The 15,923-nt window shown below is 42.7% G+C and overlaps 1 protein-coding gene across 3 annotated transcripts in view; it reads right to left on the bottom strand.

Annotated features, from left to right (window-relative positions):
- The window catches only part of TMEM266 (transmembrane protein 266), a 766,234-nt gene that overhangs the window by 439,772 nt on the left and 310,539 nt on the right, over positions 1–15,923 (bottom strand). For all 3 annotated transcript variants that reach the window (XM_086959421.1, XM_086959422.1, XM_086959423.1), the window contains one exon: positions 7,043–7,197. In XM_086959421.1, coding sequence (XP_086815547.1) covers positions 7,043–7,197 — 155 coding nt within the window. The remainder of the gene's footprint in view (positions 1–7,042; positions 7,198–15,923) is intronic.

Genomic DNA, 15,923 nt, shown 5'->3' with positions numbered 1-15,923 from the left:
GTTCATCCGTATGTTACACCATTCTCACCAGACCAGCAATGCCACCAATTGCTGGGTATGTGGCCGACTCCCTCCCTATCAGAAGTACAAGGGAGCTCTGCCCCTCTTTCCTAATCCGTTCACACATAATGGTTCGTGTGGTGCATGGTTTACTTTAATGTCTTCCCTAGATAGTAATTCCAAGGTTTCCCAAGGCAATTGGATTTGGAGGAACCTGAATACAGTCATGAATAAAATATGTTTCCCAGATCAAGAAGGTCTTCCCCAAAGGACAGGGACCGATCTAGAAAACGAAGTGTATGCATTAGGTAACTTTTCCCTCAATCTCATGATCCTGAATGTGCAGTCTGAGACTAATTCGAACTTACCGTCTATTTCAGTTTTGCCAGTAAAAGGTGAATTATGCGTCAGAAAGAATGGTTCAGTACATCTAGGACACAGTGGTTGTAATACTGTGGTCGAATTCAGCGATAAAGGAAAGTCTACTTTCAAAGCTTCCCGCCATTCTTATTTCATTTGTGGTCAGACAGCTTATGTACGTCTGCCATTAGATTGGGATGGGACGTGTTATATTGCATTCCTATTGCCACCTGTTTTTCTAGCCCCTCCTGATTATCATAGAAATCCACATCTTGTGCATGTAAGACATAGAAGGGAGATCAAGACCCCGATTGTCGACCAAACTGAAACAACATTGGAGCAATATACTGATTTCAATAAACGATTCTTCTTCTTTATAGGACCCGTCCAGAACAGTAAATTGATACGTAGATCAACACGAACTTTGGAAGCAGTAGTGAATGAGACTACTTCTGCTTTAGGTAACCTGACCGAGGAGCAGTCTGCTATAAGACTTGTTGTTCTTCAAAATCGCCTTGTCCTTGACGTCATCCTGGCCGATAGGTCGGGGCTTGTAGAGTCATCGGATCCAGTTGTTGCGTGTTTATTCCTAATAATGCACCGTCAGTATACAAAGCCATCACAAGGCTTCATGAGATCGCCCACCTGATACACCAGAATCCAGGCACCTGGACTTGGTCCGGTTGGTTCTGGAGTGTAATTTCCGCCTGGGGATGGAAAGTATTATCATTCCTAGGAATAATATTGGTCATAGTATTCAGTTGTTGTCTCTGTCTGCAATGTGGGCCAGCGATTTGCGGCTTGTGCGCCACATCATGTATTCCCCATCCAAGTCCACGATTCCGAGCTCGAATGAGAAAGGACGAGCAAATGATGTTATATGAACGGATAGACGGTCTCATGAACATAGATATATCCTGAAGGGAACGTAGGGGACAAGGAGGGAATGAGGTAAATCGAATTTTATATGACCAGGTATGTCCCCTATCGTGTACCCCAACGTCCCATGTCTATGCATGACCTCCGTGCATTTTCCCTCCATGGCCGAAAATGAAGACGCAAATGCATTTGCGTCCAACGTTAACATGTTATCTACCAAGTTCTCCAAGAAAGCAACATTATTCTGGTTTCTAAACCTATGTTGCCAACGTCTTTACATGATGCACTTTTAACGCGAAGCCATGCTTTCCTGGCTCTGCCGAGCTAGGCCCTGAATTGAGGCTCCGAAGTCTTTTCTGTTTCTGAAAGCTGCCGTTCTGGTATGCATCCCTGACCTCTGCCTTACTTCCTGCTCAGCGAAGCGGTGCCCGGCCTGGCCTGCCTGCCTGCCAAGACCGTATTTTGCCTACAAGTTATCTGCTTAGCCTCCTCGAAAACACATTCCAGTCTAGTGAAATAGGTAAACATATTCCCGGCTGCAGAGCAAAGGGCACTGCCTTCCTGTCTCCATGCAAGTAAATTACTGCTCCCGTTACCATGGTAGGCCCATGGCCCCCGCACTCTACATGAAGATTCATATGCACGCACTAGCATTCAGTATTGAACGGCCTCTGCCCGAGAGACCTTTTACTTCAGACACTACATCCTCCAAACATGAGATACCAGATATGCTATAAGTGCAGGTCGTTCTGACACCCCAGACATTAGTCTCCTCTACTAGTGCTAAAGTCAAAGCCCCAGTTTTCCCCAGTTACACGTCATGCTCAGTTGCGCATGCATCTAGGTCAGAAGTTTCTGTCGACTCTGCAAACTTTCACTAAGCATCCACCCACTTGTGACGTTTCCTGTGACGTTTCTCTGACATGTCAAGTGCACGCCCATGTGTACGCCTTCTTACACGCCTTCTGTTACGCACATGTGTTCTTATCTCTCTCTTTTCACCTGTTACGCCTACTGCATTTGATTCAAGTATACTGTTTTACTATATATAATGTGTGATGTTAATAAAACGTTGAATATCCCTTCCTGAACCTTAGTGGTGATGGAACATGATATCCAATCCTCGAGGATTTTCCATTAAAGCCCGTATGACTCAGATCCCACGGACTCTGCCTCTCATTTGAATGAGCTGTCTTTTATTAATAATTATATGGAAAAATGATACGGTAAAATTAATTTACCACAGCTCGGCTATTTGAGTAGAGCTTTCACCATGCAGGTTTCCTGGGTGAAGGGACTTGGCTGTTAGAGATAGAAAGATTGATCACCTCCAGGTCGACTGGGAGTATCACGTATTTGACTTTGCGAAGGAAGTGAAGAGAAGCCGGATCGAGGGGGGAGCCAGATTTTATTTGGGCGAAGATTTCTGAGTATACAGATTCATAATTGGAAGTTCCTCCAATAACTGCTCAGGGTAAAGCAGGGGCTTGTTTGTTAGTAGGTGGTCACTGGGTCAGGGAGAGTCAGGAAATGCATTGTATATATCTTGAATCTTTCCATGGAAAAAAAATCAGCAAGTTCATTACAACGTTCTGAAGAGATATCGGGTAGTATTCCAGGAGATGGGAGCTCTAGGAGATACAGCGCAATGTGGAAGATTTCCAGAGAATTCTTAGATGCTAAGTTAGTTTTCCCTCATAATAAAGTGCCTGTGCTTTTTATTTATTTCAGTTTGGTATCATTTTATAGAGTCTCTATATTTCGGTTTACTCAATTCATTGTCGTCTTTCCTCCAAGTCCTCTCCAATCTTTTACAAGCTTGCTTAAGTGACCTAAGCGTAAGGCGAGTACCACAGAGGTATTTTCTCTCTCTCCTTTTTGTAGCTGGATTTGATAGGGATAACTGTGTCCAGTGAAGACTCTAACCAATGAGTGATCTTTTCCGAGGCTAAGGTAGGACTGTAGTCTAATTTTGGCTTTGAATTTAAAGAGCAGGGCGCCATGGATCTACAGGAAATTTGGACCAAGTGCGGACTCTCCTGCTAATAGATTTGGTAGCAGCGGGTTGAGCTGAAGAGTACATAGAGATAGGGATCAAAAGATAATCCACCCAAGGAAGGGGGATAGGGTCACCCACCGACAACTCAGAGCTGTTGATGAAAACAGGGTCTAAGTATGGCCTTTCTTTAATGTAGGGCCCTTGATCTTTTGTATTAGCTGAATAGCTAATAGGTCTTGGACAAGGCCGAAGGCATCAGTTTTGTTTGGATCATCAAAATGCAGGTTAAAATCCCCATAAAGGGTCATGTTGGGGGAAGAGCTTGCTAACAATGCCGCCATTACAGGAAGAGATTTAAGAAATTGCACACCCAAACCCGGGCAACGATAGATTAAAACTCCTGAGAAGGAAAGAGTGGCGGAGATTGATATAGCGAAGGATAAGGTATCGCAGTCTGAAATAAGGTTAGGCTCGACACAGCATTTGAAGGAGTTTTTGTAGATAATAACAGTACCTCCACCTTTCCTATTATCACAATCTTCCCGCTAGATGTTGTAACCAGGGGTAAAAGTTTGCACCAAATCAGGATCAGAATCCTTATGGAGCCAGGGTTCGGTTCAAAATAGAACATCTGGTTGTTCTTCTAAATATATATTAACTTCAGGGGAGTGTTTTGGTAATGATCTACAGTTTAATAAAAACATTTTGAATGTATATGATGTCTGTGAGTCAGGCGCCGCCTCTACAACAGGGCACAGCCTGAAAGAGCAATGGGTGCAAAGAGTCCTCATTAGATGGGTACATAGAGTGGCAACAGTTATCTTGACACTGGTTTCTTAGCTTTAGGATTTGGGAGGGAGAATAAGCAATTTTACCTGAAGAGAAAGGGGCAGGGGTTCTGGCTACTGGTCCCGTTCGGACGCAGATGGGCGCAGACAGGCTTGCCTTTGGGGCGCCAGCTGTGCGTCGGCCTTGTCATACGGCTTTAGTAGACCACCACCGGAATTTACGTCCCTGAGCTCTGCCTCCTCTGACCCACTCCCTCCAAGTAAATGAAAGAACCGCCGTGGAACGGAGAGCGGGTGGGTCAAAGTGGGGCAGAAGTGCGGAAGGTGAGTGCAACACAGCTAAACTAAAAACAATGCTAAAAAAAGCTATAAAAACAAGTAATAACTGCTCACTGTAAGCTAAGAACTGTTCGGGTCAGCCTTTCGAGCCGCTATCATGGGTTACTCAGTGAGCATTATCACATCTAGTACATACAGCAAATGTTGACATATTTAATTCATACACAAACAAATAATGTGGTGCATTATACTTTAGAATACCTTCAAATTAACTTAGTGTAGTAGTGTAAATGATGTGACATTAAAGTAAGCAAAAAACTAAGTGAAGTAAATTAAGACTGCTCTGTATTATGCTCCTCAATTTATACTGAAAGTGTTGTAAACACTAAAAAACACAGAACAGATACCAGAGATGTCCCTTTCTCCTACTACACAACACCATTAGGCTTAAAACAAAGTTCTAAAACAAGAATTACTGAAAGTTCATTTCCCTGGTAATTTCTAAACCTCTAAAACAGAGTTAAAGAAATAGGTTACAGTAAAGACAGGTAGTAACAATAGTTATGGGATACTGGATGGGAGCTTAAGGTAAGATAGCCAGGTTCTTATGGGCTTAATGCAGAAGGCAATTAGTTTTCATCTCGGTAATTTCTATAATACAAAGGCAGTCTCACATTTAAATTAGCAAGAATCTTGCTTTTGCAATAAATAAATGTATGTATCATCATAGCAGAACTTGTCTAGCAAGTCTAACCATAGCGTTTTTGTAAATGGACAGGAATATGGCCCACACTAATTACCAGCATTGGAGATTAATTCAAGTACTATAGCCATCCATTTGAGTCTCGCACTTTCTTTAAAATATACACCTTTTCCTGGGTGCAGGACACAGGGAAAGTCAATGTGCTATCCCAACCATGGAAGGAACTCTCCAGAAATAACCTTGCACTGACCGGATAGGGACGAGGTGTGGCACAGCGGCCAGGGTGGCTGACTCTGGAACACAGGGGCTCACGGTTCGATCCCCGGCAGCAGGTTATCCCAGCACCATGTGACTCTGGGCAATAGCTCGCTTAATCTTTCCGACGGCCCCCAGCACCTTGACATCCTCGGGTAATTGTTCACGCTTTACAAATAGGTATTATTATTATTATTATTATTATTATTATTATTAACCCCTAATCTCACTCAGTAAACTAATGTTTTGACTCATTAAAATACTGGAATATCATCTTCATGTTCTACAGAGGCGACGTGAAAAATCAATTAACACCATCTCTCTTTAGCGGACATCCTTTCTGATATCATGTCTGATTATAATGAAAGCTCAACCGTCAGATGGAGAGATGGGAGCAGTAAGTGTGTAGGGACCAAGGGTTACGCACCAACATAAACTGTAAAAATTCCATTTACTGCTAGAGTAATAAATAGGAGGCTCAGACAGGTCTTGAACTAGTGCTGACAAAAAGGGTCACTATTTTCTTATGGGCCATCTAGTGAACACACTTGTAGAACCAAATTTATTTTACTTCACAAAGAACAATCTTTAGTGCAGAGTTTTCGGAGATTTCTGGCTCACCAGCAAGTAAAATTGCCAGTACAGCCAAGGGCTTTAGGGATTATACTTAAAGAACGACCAAAAAACTACACACAGCATAGCATAAGCAATAGCAATGTCAACAAGAGATATTATAAGTGTAGGAAATAAAAACCAGTATTAACAAATTAGTTAATAATGTTGGTTTTGGGGAAAAGCATTATCTGGCCTGTTATTCTAAAACATGCAATCCCCATTAAAAGGAAAACTTAAAAATAATATGGAATGGATGACATTGTGTCATTGTTATCAGAGTTAATAAACTTCTTAAACTACATCGTAAACAGCATTACCACCAGAATATGAAATGTCAGTGAGTGAAAACATATATAGATATGGTTGTTCTAAGATGTCTAGCTGTTCTAGGAATGCTTTCCATTACATAGTAAATTAAACTTATGAATATAAAAGCCTTGGCAGTTAGAACTGGTAGACTGCTGATAGTGGTGTACAGTGGAAACAACATATTAATGAACATTTTATGCGCATGGAAGTTTAGCTCTGGAACACTCGATATCTTGAGTTCAAATCATGAATAGGCTCACTCAATCCTTCATTCACGAGGAGGGTGGGATAGAATGTGTGTCTGTACATGCGTATTCTACTGCTGAGGGTACTAAGTTTGCAGCTTTCTGCGATTATCTAACCTAACTATTCCTAGTTCCTTGAAGGGTTATGAGCACAATGAGAGTTCCTTGAAGTTTGCTGGGTAATTGCAACCCAGGAAGGTAGTTGTGGCAGGGATCTTGTATCTTTTTTATGAATTACCTTCCCAAACTACTAACCTCAATCCATGAAAATATCAAAGTATTTATTATGGAAAATACATTTTTATAAACCTTCCCATTTAGGATTTACAGAGTGTAAACATTATCCACCCTGTAATAAGAACTACACTGTAAGTGGGTGCTTAACACAGCAAGGTTTTGGCTTCCTAATAAAGTGCTGTCTATGGTGATAGATATTTTATAAACAGGTATTCTAACATCAGATCTTGAGCAAAAAAAGAGTTTCTGGCTACAGTAAATCTAGGAAAACATGAAACAATCCTAATTTAGTTTGACTCAAACATCAACTAGAATATGGAATCAAACCCATCAATTACTCAATTATAGTCAGGTTCAAAAATGTTTTACTCACACTGTAAAAACTTTATATCTATTAGAAGTTCCAGAGTTAGAAGAATCACCACCAATAATACACAGGCGACCAGGAAACTGTTGAGGCTTGCACTGAGTAAAAATACCTGCCAAACAGCAGCTCTTCTGCCACAACATGGTTTAAGCCAATTGGATCTAAAAAAACAACAACAAGGCAATGAGTTATGAGATTACCAAAAAACCTATGTAATGTTGAAACGTGATAGTAATTTTAATAGCATGGAGCAAGCAGGGCCTACAGCAGATAGCTCTATTGTGGCACTATTAGCCTGACCACTACAACGTCATTTACTCTCACTCCTTGAACAACTATGTAAAAACAGTCATACAACATTTCTGCTAACAATACAAACATGGGTCAGATACTTTTATTGAGTTCCCCTAAAAAGGAAAGAAATTAGTACCTTGTGACTGGAAATTATAAAAGTAAAGATACACAGTTAGTACTTAAGAGTTAAAAAGGGGGCTAGCTCTGTCTTAATTATTGGTATTTACTAAAATCAGCTTTCTATTTATTTTTTCTTCACCATGAGCATCTGTCTGGACATGGTTTAAGCCTCCCTCTAGGCAAGTTTAACGGAACCATAGCAGATTGGGATCAAAGCATTTTTTTCGGTTTATGAAGTACAATAGGAACCAAAAGCAACAACATTTAACAGCATAAGAGGCAATTAACCTTTGAGTTAAAAATAGCAGAATAAGATTGTTTAACCATTTTGTGTTTACTACTGCCTATATTGCCATATACCCTTAGTGTATACCTTTGAATTTCGTTAAATAGCAAAATCGTATATTAGATCTATGAGATTCATAAAACATAGAAGCACAAATCTTTTCACTACATTAAATAACACATTATTTTAAAGGCACAGTAATTAACAAATGTTTATTTTGTCCTCACTGCTACTTTTTACAGTAATGTCAGTATCCAAAGTCAATAATGTCAATCTGTATTTGCTACCATCAGAAAGAACATTTTCTAAAACTCAGCAATGCAATAGATTTATGTGCTCACTTACAATTAAGCGACAGGCCTACTTTGGCATTGTTTTATTTGTACTGCTTTTCAGCCCCAATAATATTTTAAATCTAAGTGTCACTTCTTTGGACACGCAAACTCACCCAACATTTTAGCATACCACCAGTAGCAAATAATCTTAAATAATTTTTTTAAGATTATGATTTATTAAATAAGGATTATTATTTAAAGAGTTAAAAAGACGAGTAGATTGTTCATGAAGTACATTTGACACCCTACAAAAAGTGTTTGACAATTCAAACCCTTGAAATCTGAATTTCCCTTCCCACTATGGCATATTCTTTGAATTATAGGAAGGTATAACTGATCAGGCAAAACTCAACTTGCCTTTCTGTATAAATGCAGAAGTTATATGGCTGCACCACTTTATCATTATTTTACCTACATTCTGTAGATTTCAGCCCCTGAGATATCCCACTATCATAAGCACTTTCTTTTTTTTTAAAATCTTTGTTACAATTTTCCAAAATAAGAAAAAAAAAAAAAAAGAACATTGATGCATCTTTACATTACCTATCGTCGTATAAGCAAAATAACGGGCGAGAAAGGCATACGCATATAATATAAATCAAATATCTCAGGGCGTTCGGGCAACAGAAAAACAACAATTTTTACCATTGGGAAACTGTTCTTGACTCTAAATATAAAATAATTAGAAGAAAATAGAGCAGGAAAAAAGGGAGGGGGAAGACCACAGTGTCAATACAACCACAACTTACATAGGAACAATAAATAATATTCCAGCTATATATAACACACAAATAATAAAACAATAAAAAATTAACCCTGTGATCCAATACATACAAATTCAATAATACACAATACCTCAACCCACTCCCTCCGCTACTATGTGATATTCCAGCTGAGTCTGGCGTACAGCAGTAATCTTGGCTATGTACGAGCGATATGGGCCCCAAATGTCGATGGGACGGGACTGGCAGGGGACCAGAGTTGAGTACTCCCCGCAATTGGTATTACAAAAGGCCATACTCCTGAGCCAGGACACCAGTTTTGGCGGCCGTCTGTCACACCATAGCAGTGCCACCTCCCGTTTTGCCAACAAGAATCCCAGGTCTGCGAGTCTGCGCACATTATGTGGAAAGTTGGCAATATAACCCAGCAGCGCAATTTCAGGGGTGGGGATCAGATCTAAGCTCAGCAGATCGCTAAAAGTGCAATGTATGTGGGACCAATATTTATGCACCCGTGAGCAAGTCCAGGAGAGGTGGGCAAAATCGGCAAAGAGGGCCTTGCACTTGGGGCAGTGATGGGGAGATTAGGATCAATTTTGTGTGAGCGCGCCGGGGTATGACCCTCTTAATTATGGCAATTCGCCCGGCCATAGATAGGGAAAGGCGAATCCATCTCTCTATCTGGCTTTCTAGGACAGCAACCGCACTACCGTAATGTAATCTAATAATGGAGGTGGTGTCTAAGTGAATATGGATCCCCAAATATTCAACAGTCACGACTCCATTCAAGGGAGAAAGTGCAATTCCATGCGGTAGTGCACGGAGTGAGCGGGAAGATGACTGATTTGTGCCAATTAATGCATAAACCCGAGAATTTGCCAGCACAAGTTATCTCTAGAATCAATGGTTCGAGGTTAATGTGGGGCATCCTGACGTTTAAGATGGTATCATCCGCGTATGGCGATATCAAAAGTGGACCAGTACGAAACTGGAGACCCCGATGAAAATGCTTCTCTTGAAAATGACGGACCAAAGGATCCATTGCCAGAATGTATAATATTGGGGATAAGGGACATCCCTGTTGCATGCCTCACGACAAAGAGAATTGCTCAGTGATGGTGCCGTTAAGGCTCAGTCTGGCGGTTGGTAAAGTGTATAATAGTGCCACTGTGGAGACAAAACATTCAGGCATGCCCATGCGTCTTATGATGGAGAGGAAGAAGGGCCACTCCAAGGAGTCAAATGCCTTCTCTGCATCAAGAAGGATCGGGGGGGCCGGGGTAGAAGGATCTATGAGATGTAATACTGAGAAAAGGGTCCTAAGGTTAAGCGAAGTCGAGCAATGTGGAACGAAGCCAGACTGAGCCGAGGAGATAACAGACTCCATCAACAACGATAGCTGGATGGCAAGGACCTTAGCCGGAATCTTATAGTCAAGATTTAATAGAGATAGAGGTCTGTAAGAACTGCATACGGTAACGTTCTTGCCTGGTTTTGGGAGCAGAATGATGACCGCCTCTCTGAATGTGGGAGGCAGACAGCCCGTTTCAAGCGCCTCAGCATACACCTCCACCAATCGGGGGACTAAGATCTCTTTCTAGGTCTTGTAGAAATCAGCGGAGAAGCCATTGAGGCCAGGCGCCGAGGAACCCCTGAGTGAATCAACAGCCTCAACTATGCTGTCCTGTGTGATGGGAGTAGCTAAGAAGTCCTGCATGTATTTTTCAAGATACACCATAGCAATCTTGTTAAGATAGTTACTCTGGTCACCCTGGTCATCTGATAGTGTTGATGTATATAAGGTTTTATAGTAGGATAAGAAGGCATTACAAATCTCTGGTGTTGAATGGAGTGTGTCACCCAGTGGCCCCACAATTTCAGTGATATAAGATGAATTATTGGGGGGCGAAGTAATTGTGCCAAAACTTTGCCTGGCCAGTCACCCACTCCATACTGCTGTGCTGTGTATTGCTTGGTCAAAAATCTCAGCTCCCTATCTGCCTCATCTCTAAATTCTAACATTAACTTCAGCCACTTGGCTTCCTTCACTTGGGTGCGAGTCTGTAACAGTTCCTCATCTAGAGCAGCAATGTCCTTTTCAATGCGGATGTCTCTTAGTACGCCTACATGCTTAGCAATGCAAACCCCGAATGATAGCCTTGAATCCCTCCCAAAGAACTGCCCATGAATCAACCGTACCAGTGTTAAGGTCGAAATAGTCCTCAATGGCCTGCTTAACTTCTTTAGTGAAAACGGGATCGGTCATGCTCTCCCAGGAAATCGCCATTGCTGCTCGTATCCACCCAATCTAGGTATCTTCAATTTAAGAACTATGGGAGAGTGGTCCGACAGCGTACGTGGGAGTGTGAGAAGGTCATCCACCCAATCCACAACCCCAGGGGAGAGGAGCCAATAATCAATCCTGGTCCAGGTATTGTGATATCCGGAATAATGGGTATACACAGGCGATAGTGAATGTAGTGTTGCTTCGATATCAATTAAGAAGAAGTGTGTGCATATGTCAAGCTGCACCGGGCGTGATCGGGCTTTAGCATCTGGGGAAGAGGACGTGCTGTCCCTAGTGGGATTCAATAACAAATTAAAGTCCTCCCCCAACCATTAACAATCCTGGTTCAAGTTTAAAAAGTTGCACCTGCAAACCCTGAAAAAAAGAAGGGGAGTCTGCATTAGGACCATAAATCCCAACTAATGTGACCTTGTGTCCCATAAGGGTCCAGGGGACTATTATATATATGCCTTCCTTGTCAATGATGCTATCGGAAAGAGTGAACGGCATACGTTTATGGAGAAGTATGGCTACTCCTGATTCTGGCAAAATGAGAGGAGTCAGAGGGAGACAAATGCGTCTCCTGCAGGAAAGCAATGTCAACATTTTGCCTGGCCATATAATTGAGGTCCTGCTTACACTTCTTTAGAGTTATTCAGCCCCCGAACATTCCAGGACATCAACGAGAGTTTGGAAGGACCAAGCTGAAGACCTAACTTGGCCATTTGGACGTCCATGTAAAAAAAAATCTTAACTGTGCGTAGCTCTCTACCCGCTCAACGACATGATAAACAATGCAGCAATCAAGAATGTAACGTAGCCAAACAAAACCCTCCCCCCCATCCAACACCCTGCCCCTTGTCAACCCCCAATAGGTAAACTCATTGCAATCTTTTAGTTGAACGTGACAAAATACATGGCGTTGACATAGTACAAAACAATCCACTATAGCAAAAAAATCTGCAAAAAAACAAGAAAACGAAAGCCTCTGCCATGAGGAACACCTCGACGATCGGGCAAACCTAAGTGACTGGTCGTGAATGACTACACAATGTACCTAATCAAGCAACACCACAGTAAGAAAAGGATATGTCATGATGGACTGTCATCCAGTTCCCGGGTCCGTACACAATTCAACGCTGTTTTGTGAAACCTGTAATTCTTGAAGGTGAGACCCCATCCGTCCATCGACGCATCTGAGGTCATCATCGGTTGTGGTACAGAGTAAATGAAAGAAAGGCTTCACAACAGGTTGTCCTTGACCATCCACTAGGCCATGGTGGCCGTCATTGATGCAGAAATCCGAACCTGGTTGTTGAATGAGCCTTGGGACTGAATCCACTGCGCATCGAGCTGTTCCTGCAGCGGTCGCATGAGAAGTCGGAATTGGGATTGAGCGCAAAGCAAGATGCATAGTTTCTTGATGAGAGGAGCTTTGTCGTATTCATAATGCGCATTATTCTTTCCTGAATGGCTTTGCCCAGATCTCTGCGCCCAGGAAGAACAACGATTCGGCCGAGATAATGGACGGTTTTCCAGATTGATGCGAAGACCTAGAGACTGGAAGGGAATCCGACAGGCTCTCGTTGAAATTTCTGCTGCTTGGAAAGACGGAGCCTTTATGAGCCAATTGTCCAGGTATGGGAACACCTTGTGACCTGAACGTCTTAAGAAGGCTACTATCAGTGCCATGCACTTCGTGAACATCCTGGGAGCCGACTTTAATTCAAAAAGGAGCACTTTGAATTGATAATGGCGTCCTGCCACCTTAAATCTGAGAACTTTTCGATGTTGAAGATGAATAGGGATATGAAAATAGGCATCGAGGAGATCGAGAGATGTCAGAAAATCCCCTTTTTCTATTAGAAGAAGAATCTCCGGACGAGAGAGCATCCTGAAAGATTGACTCTTTATAAACTTGTTCTGCATTTTGAGGTCCATGACCTGCCTCCATTTCCCATTTTTCTTTTTGATGAGAAAGAAGTGGGAATAAAACACCCGGTTTTGCTGGTTGAGAGGCACTTCCTCTATGGCCTGCTTGAGAAGTACATTTATTTCCTTCTTGAGATCTGGAAGGTGACAGAGCATAACTTTGCGCAGTGGAACATTTGGAGGATGCTGAATGAATTCCAGCGTGTGGCCTTGTTGGAAAATGTCTAGAACCGATCTGTCTGAAGTAATGGAGTTCTATTACTGAAAGGATGCGTAGAAGAAGTGATCGTGGTGTGGGACTATGGTAGCAGAGGCCTGATGATCTTCATTGTCTCCTATTGGGGTCTTGGAACTTTCCAGCAGATTGCTGCCTCTTGCGTGCTGACGGTCTCAAATAAGTCTGAGTGGTGCTGGACTGAAAAGACCGGTTGTATGGCTGGTAGGAAGTCTGCGGATATCGTTGGTACAGCTGCTGCAATTGTGGACGAGATAAGAATTGTCCCCGACCTCTAGCCCGATAGGACTGATAGCGGCGCTGTTGGAGATTGACTAAGGTTTTGACTGTATCCGTGTTCTTCTTGATAGATTGTAACTCTTCGTCTATGTGCTTACCAAACAAGCACTCCCCTTCAAATGGCATATCTAAAACTTTGGCTTGTACCTCAGGACAAAAGGTGGTTGCTTTTAACCATCCCTGGCGATGTAGGACTGCCGCTCCTGCCAACTGTCGAAATGCAGGGAATGAAATGTCCATAGGTATTTCAATGAGTTCTGAAGATGCTCTTTCTCCTTCCACAAGAATATCTCTTGCCTCTTTCCTTTTATCCCCTATTAGATATTCCAACAGAGTAGAGATGTCCGACCACATCTGCCGGTCATATATCCCCAAAATAGCCATAGCATTAGAGGCTCTAGTGAAGGTAGCCGCCAAAGCCGAGAACCTCTTTCCAAAATTGTCGAGGTGACAGTCCTCCTTGTCCGGTGGGGCAGTGCAGCGAGATGCTGGATTATTGGCTCTTCTCTGTGCTGCCTGCATAATCGCAGAGTCTGGTCTTGGGTGACCAATGAGGCACGCAGGCGAGTCATCTGGAACTTTATATTATTTTTATCTAATATTGGAATGACCGCTGGCACGGAGGCAAGTGTCTTCATCAATTTTAGCCCTTCTTGCCATAGAGAGTCAATTATAGGAATCGCTCTCACCGAGCGTTGATGCCTGGTTTAAAATCATATAGAAAACACTTTGTCTGTTTGGTTGGCATTGCTAAAGTTTGGAAGCCTGCTCCAAAATGTAATGGAATCCCCCGATATCTGCCGGAGGGGATTCAGCAGCAGGAGGGTTAGGAAACAGTGGCATAGGGGCAATGTTGTCATCCCATTCATCATGGGCATCTGTGTCTGTATGTATCTCACCTTCTTCCGTCTGAGTGTCCTCAGTGATGATTATAGGAGGAGGAGGAAGGGTCTTCTCCCTTGTGGATGTGGGATTACTTTGGCCCGGAAGAATAGTGGGTACCTCTTGGGGAGGTAAAGGCCTCTGAGGAGCATTTACACCTGGAAAATGCTTGTAATAATCGTTAAGCATGTGACGGAGATCAGACACCAGAGACATTGGAACGTTCATCAATGCTGAAGAAGACTGATTCTTCCCTCCGTCGACGGGCTCGCAGACAGTGCAAATGTTGATGTCATCGTCTGTGGTACCGTCAACGGTGCGTGGACGGCTTTCATCTGCGGGGACATTGTCGCCGGCCTAGTCGCCGGTGACAGCCTCGTCGACGACTACGTTGTTACCGTCATCAAAGCTCCAGTCCTTGTTGCTGCGTCGTTGTCTTAACCGTTGTCATAGTCTACGACGAAGCTGTCATCAGTGCAGGAACCTCTGTTTTTTTTCAGGAGAATGAAATCTTAGACGACGACGCAATCGACGGTCAAGAAGATTGGTCTCTGACAGGAGTCAGAGAGGCAGACGCAGGAGCTGAAGAGGGTTTTGAACCCTCCAACTGAGATTTTCTGTATTTTGGCTCTGAATAATCCTGAGATTTTGATCTTAGACTCCCAATGATGTGAAGAGGAACTGCCATCCTTTCTTTACTTTGAAGAAGAATGGGCCTTTTCCTCAGGTTGAGACTCTGGACCTGAAGCAGCCTTTTTCTTCTGAAGCCAGAGTAACAGCCTATCCTCCCTATCTTTAAGAGTTTTTTTCTGAAAAAGTGCGGCGATATTTGCATTCCCTGGGTTTGTGGTCATGGTAGAGGCAATTCAAACACTGTTTGTTGGGGTCGTCAGAAAATAGCCTACACTTCCCACAGGTCTTACAGGGCCTAAACAGCCCTTTTTTTAGGCTCTGGCATATCAAAGGCAGGAAGGTCAAAAGCATAAATTCCAAGAAATACCTTGGTAGCAGCTAACGCGGAGACTGGAGGTCCCAAGTTGAGAAGAAAATACGGTAACTGAGCAGAGCTCAGTGAGATTCCCTATCACCCGACATGCAGTAAGAAATCTGAGGTGTGGTGGCTCTGTAGGGAAAGGGAACTCTGAAGTATCAGCTGTGATTGGCTAAAGTTTGGATGTCCTAAAATGAGGCTGATAAGTTACTTAAGTGAGATTTCTGCTCTATGGAGACCTATGGTAATGTTGTATTACTGCTATTTCTTAGGTTACTGTGGGACTCCCACCATGACGACGGGGAAGATTCAAGCATGTGAATCTATAAAGGATTCAATACTGGAAAAGGCAGTGTTGCGTACCTCAAAACTCTGAGCTTCCTGGTGCTTTCTATATGCCAACTTGTGACAGAGAGGGTAAATACACTTCTCGCTAATCTGGGCATAGAATGTCCAAAAGAACAAAATATGTGCAATACTTCCTACATTTGCTAAAGGGCATAAAGTGCAGAGGGATTCAGCAT

The sequence above is a fragment of the Lissotriton vulgaris genome, chromosome 2_2 (genome assembly GCF_964263255.1).
Source record: "Lissotriton vulgaris chromosome 2_2, aLisVul1.2, whole genome shotgun sequence".
NCBI classification, from domain to species: domain Eukaryota; kingdom Metazoa; phylum Chordata; class Amphibia; order Caudata; family Salamandridae; genus Lissotriton; species Lissotriton vulgaris.
This window is presented reverse-complemented; position numbering and strand designations above follow the sequence as displayed.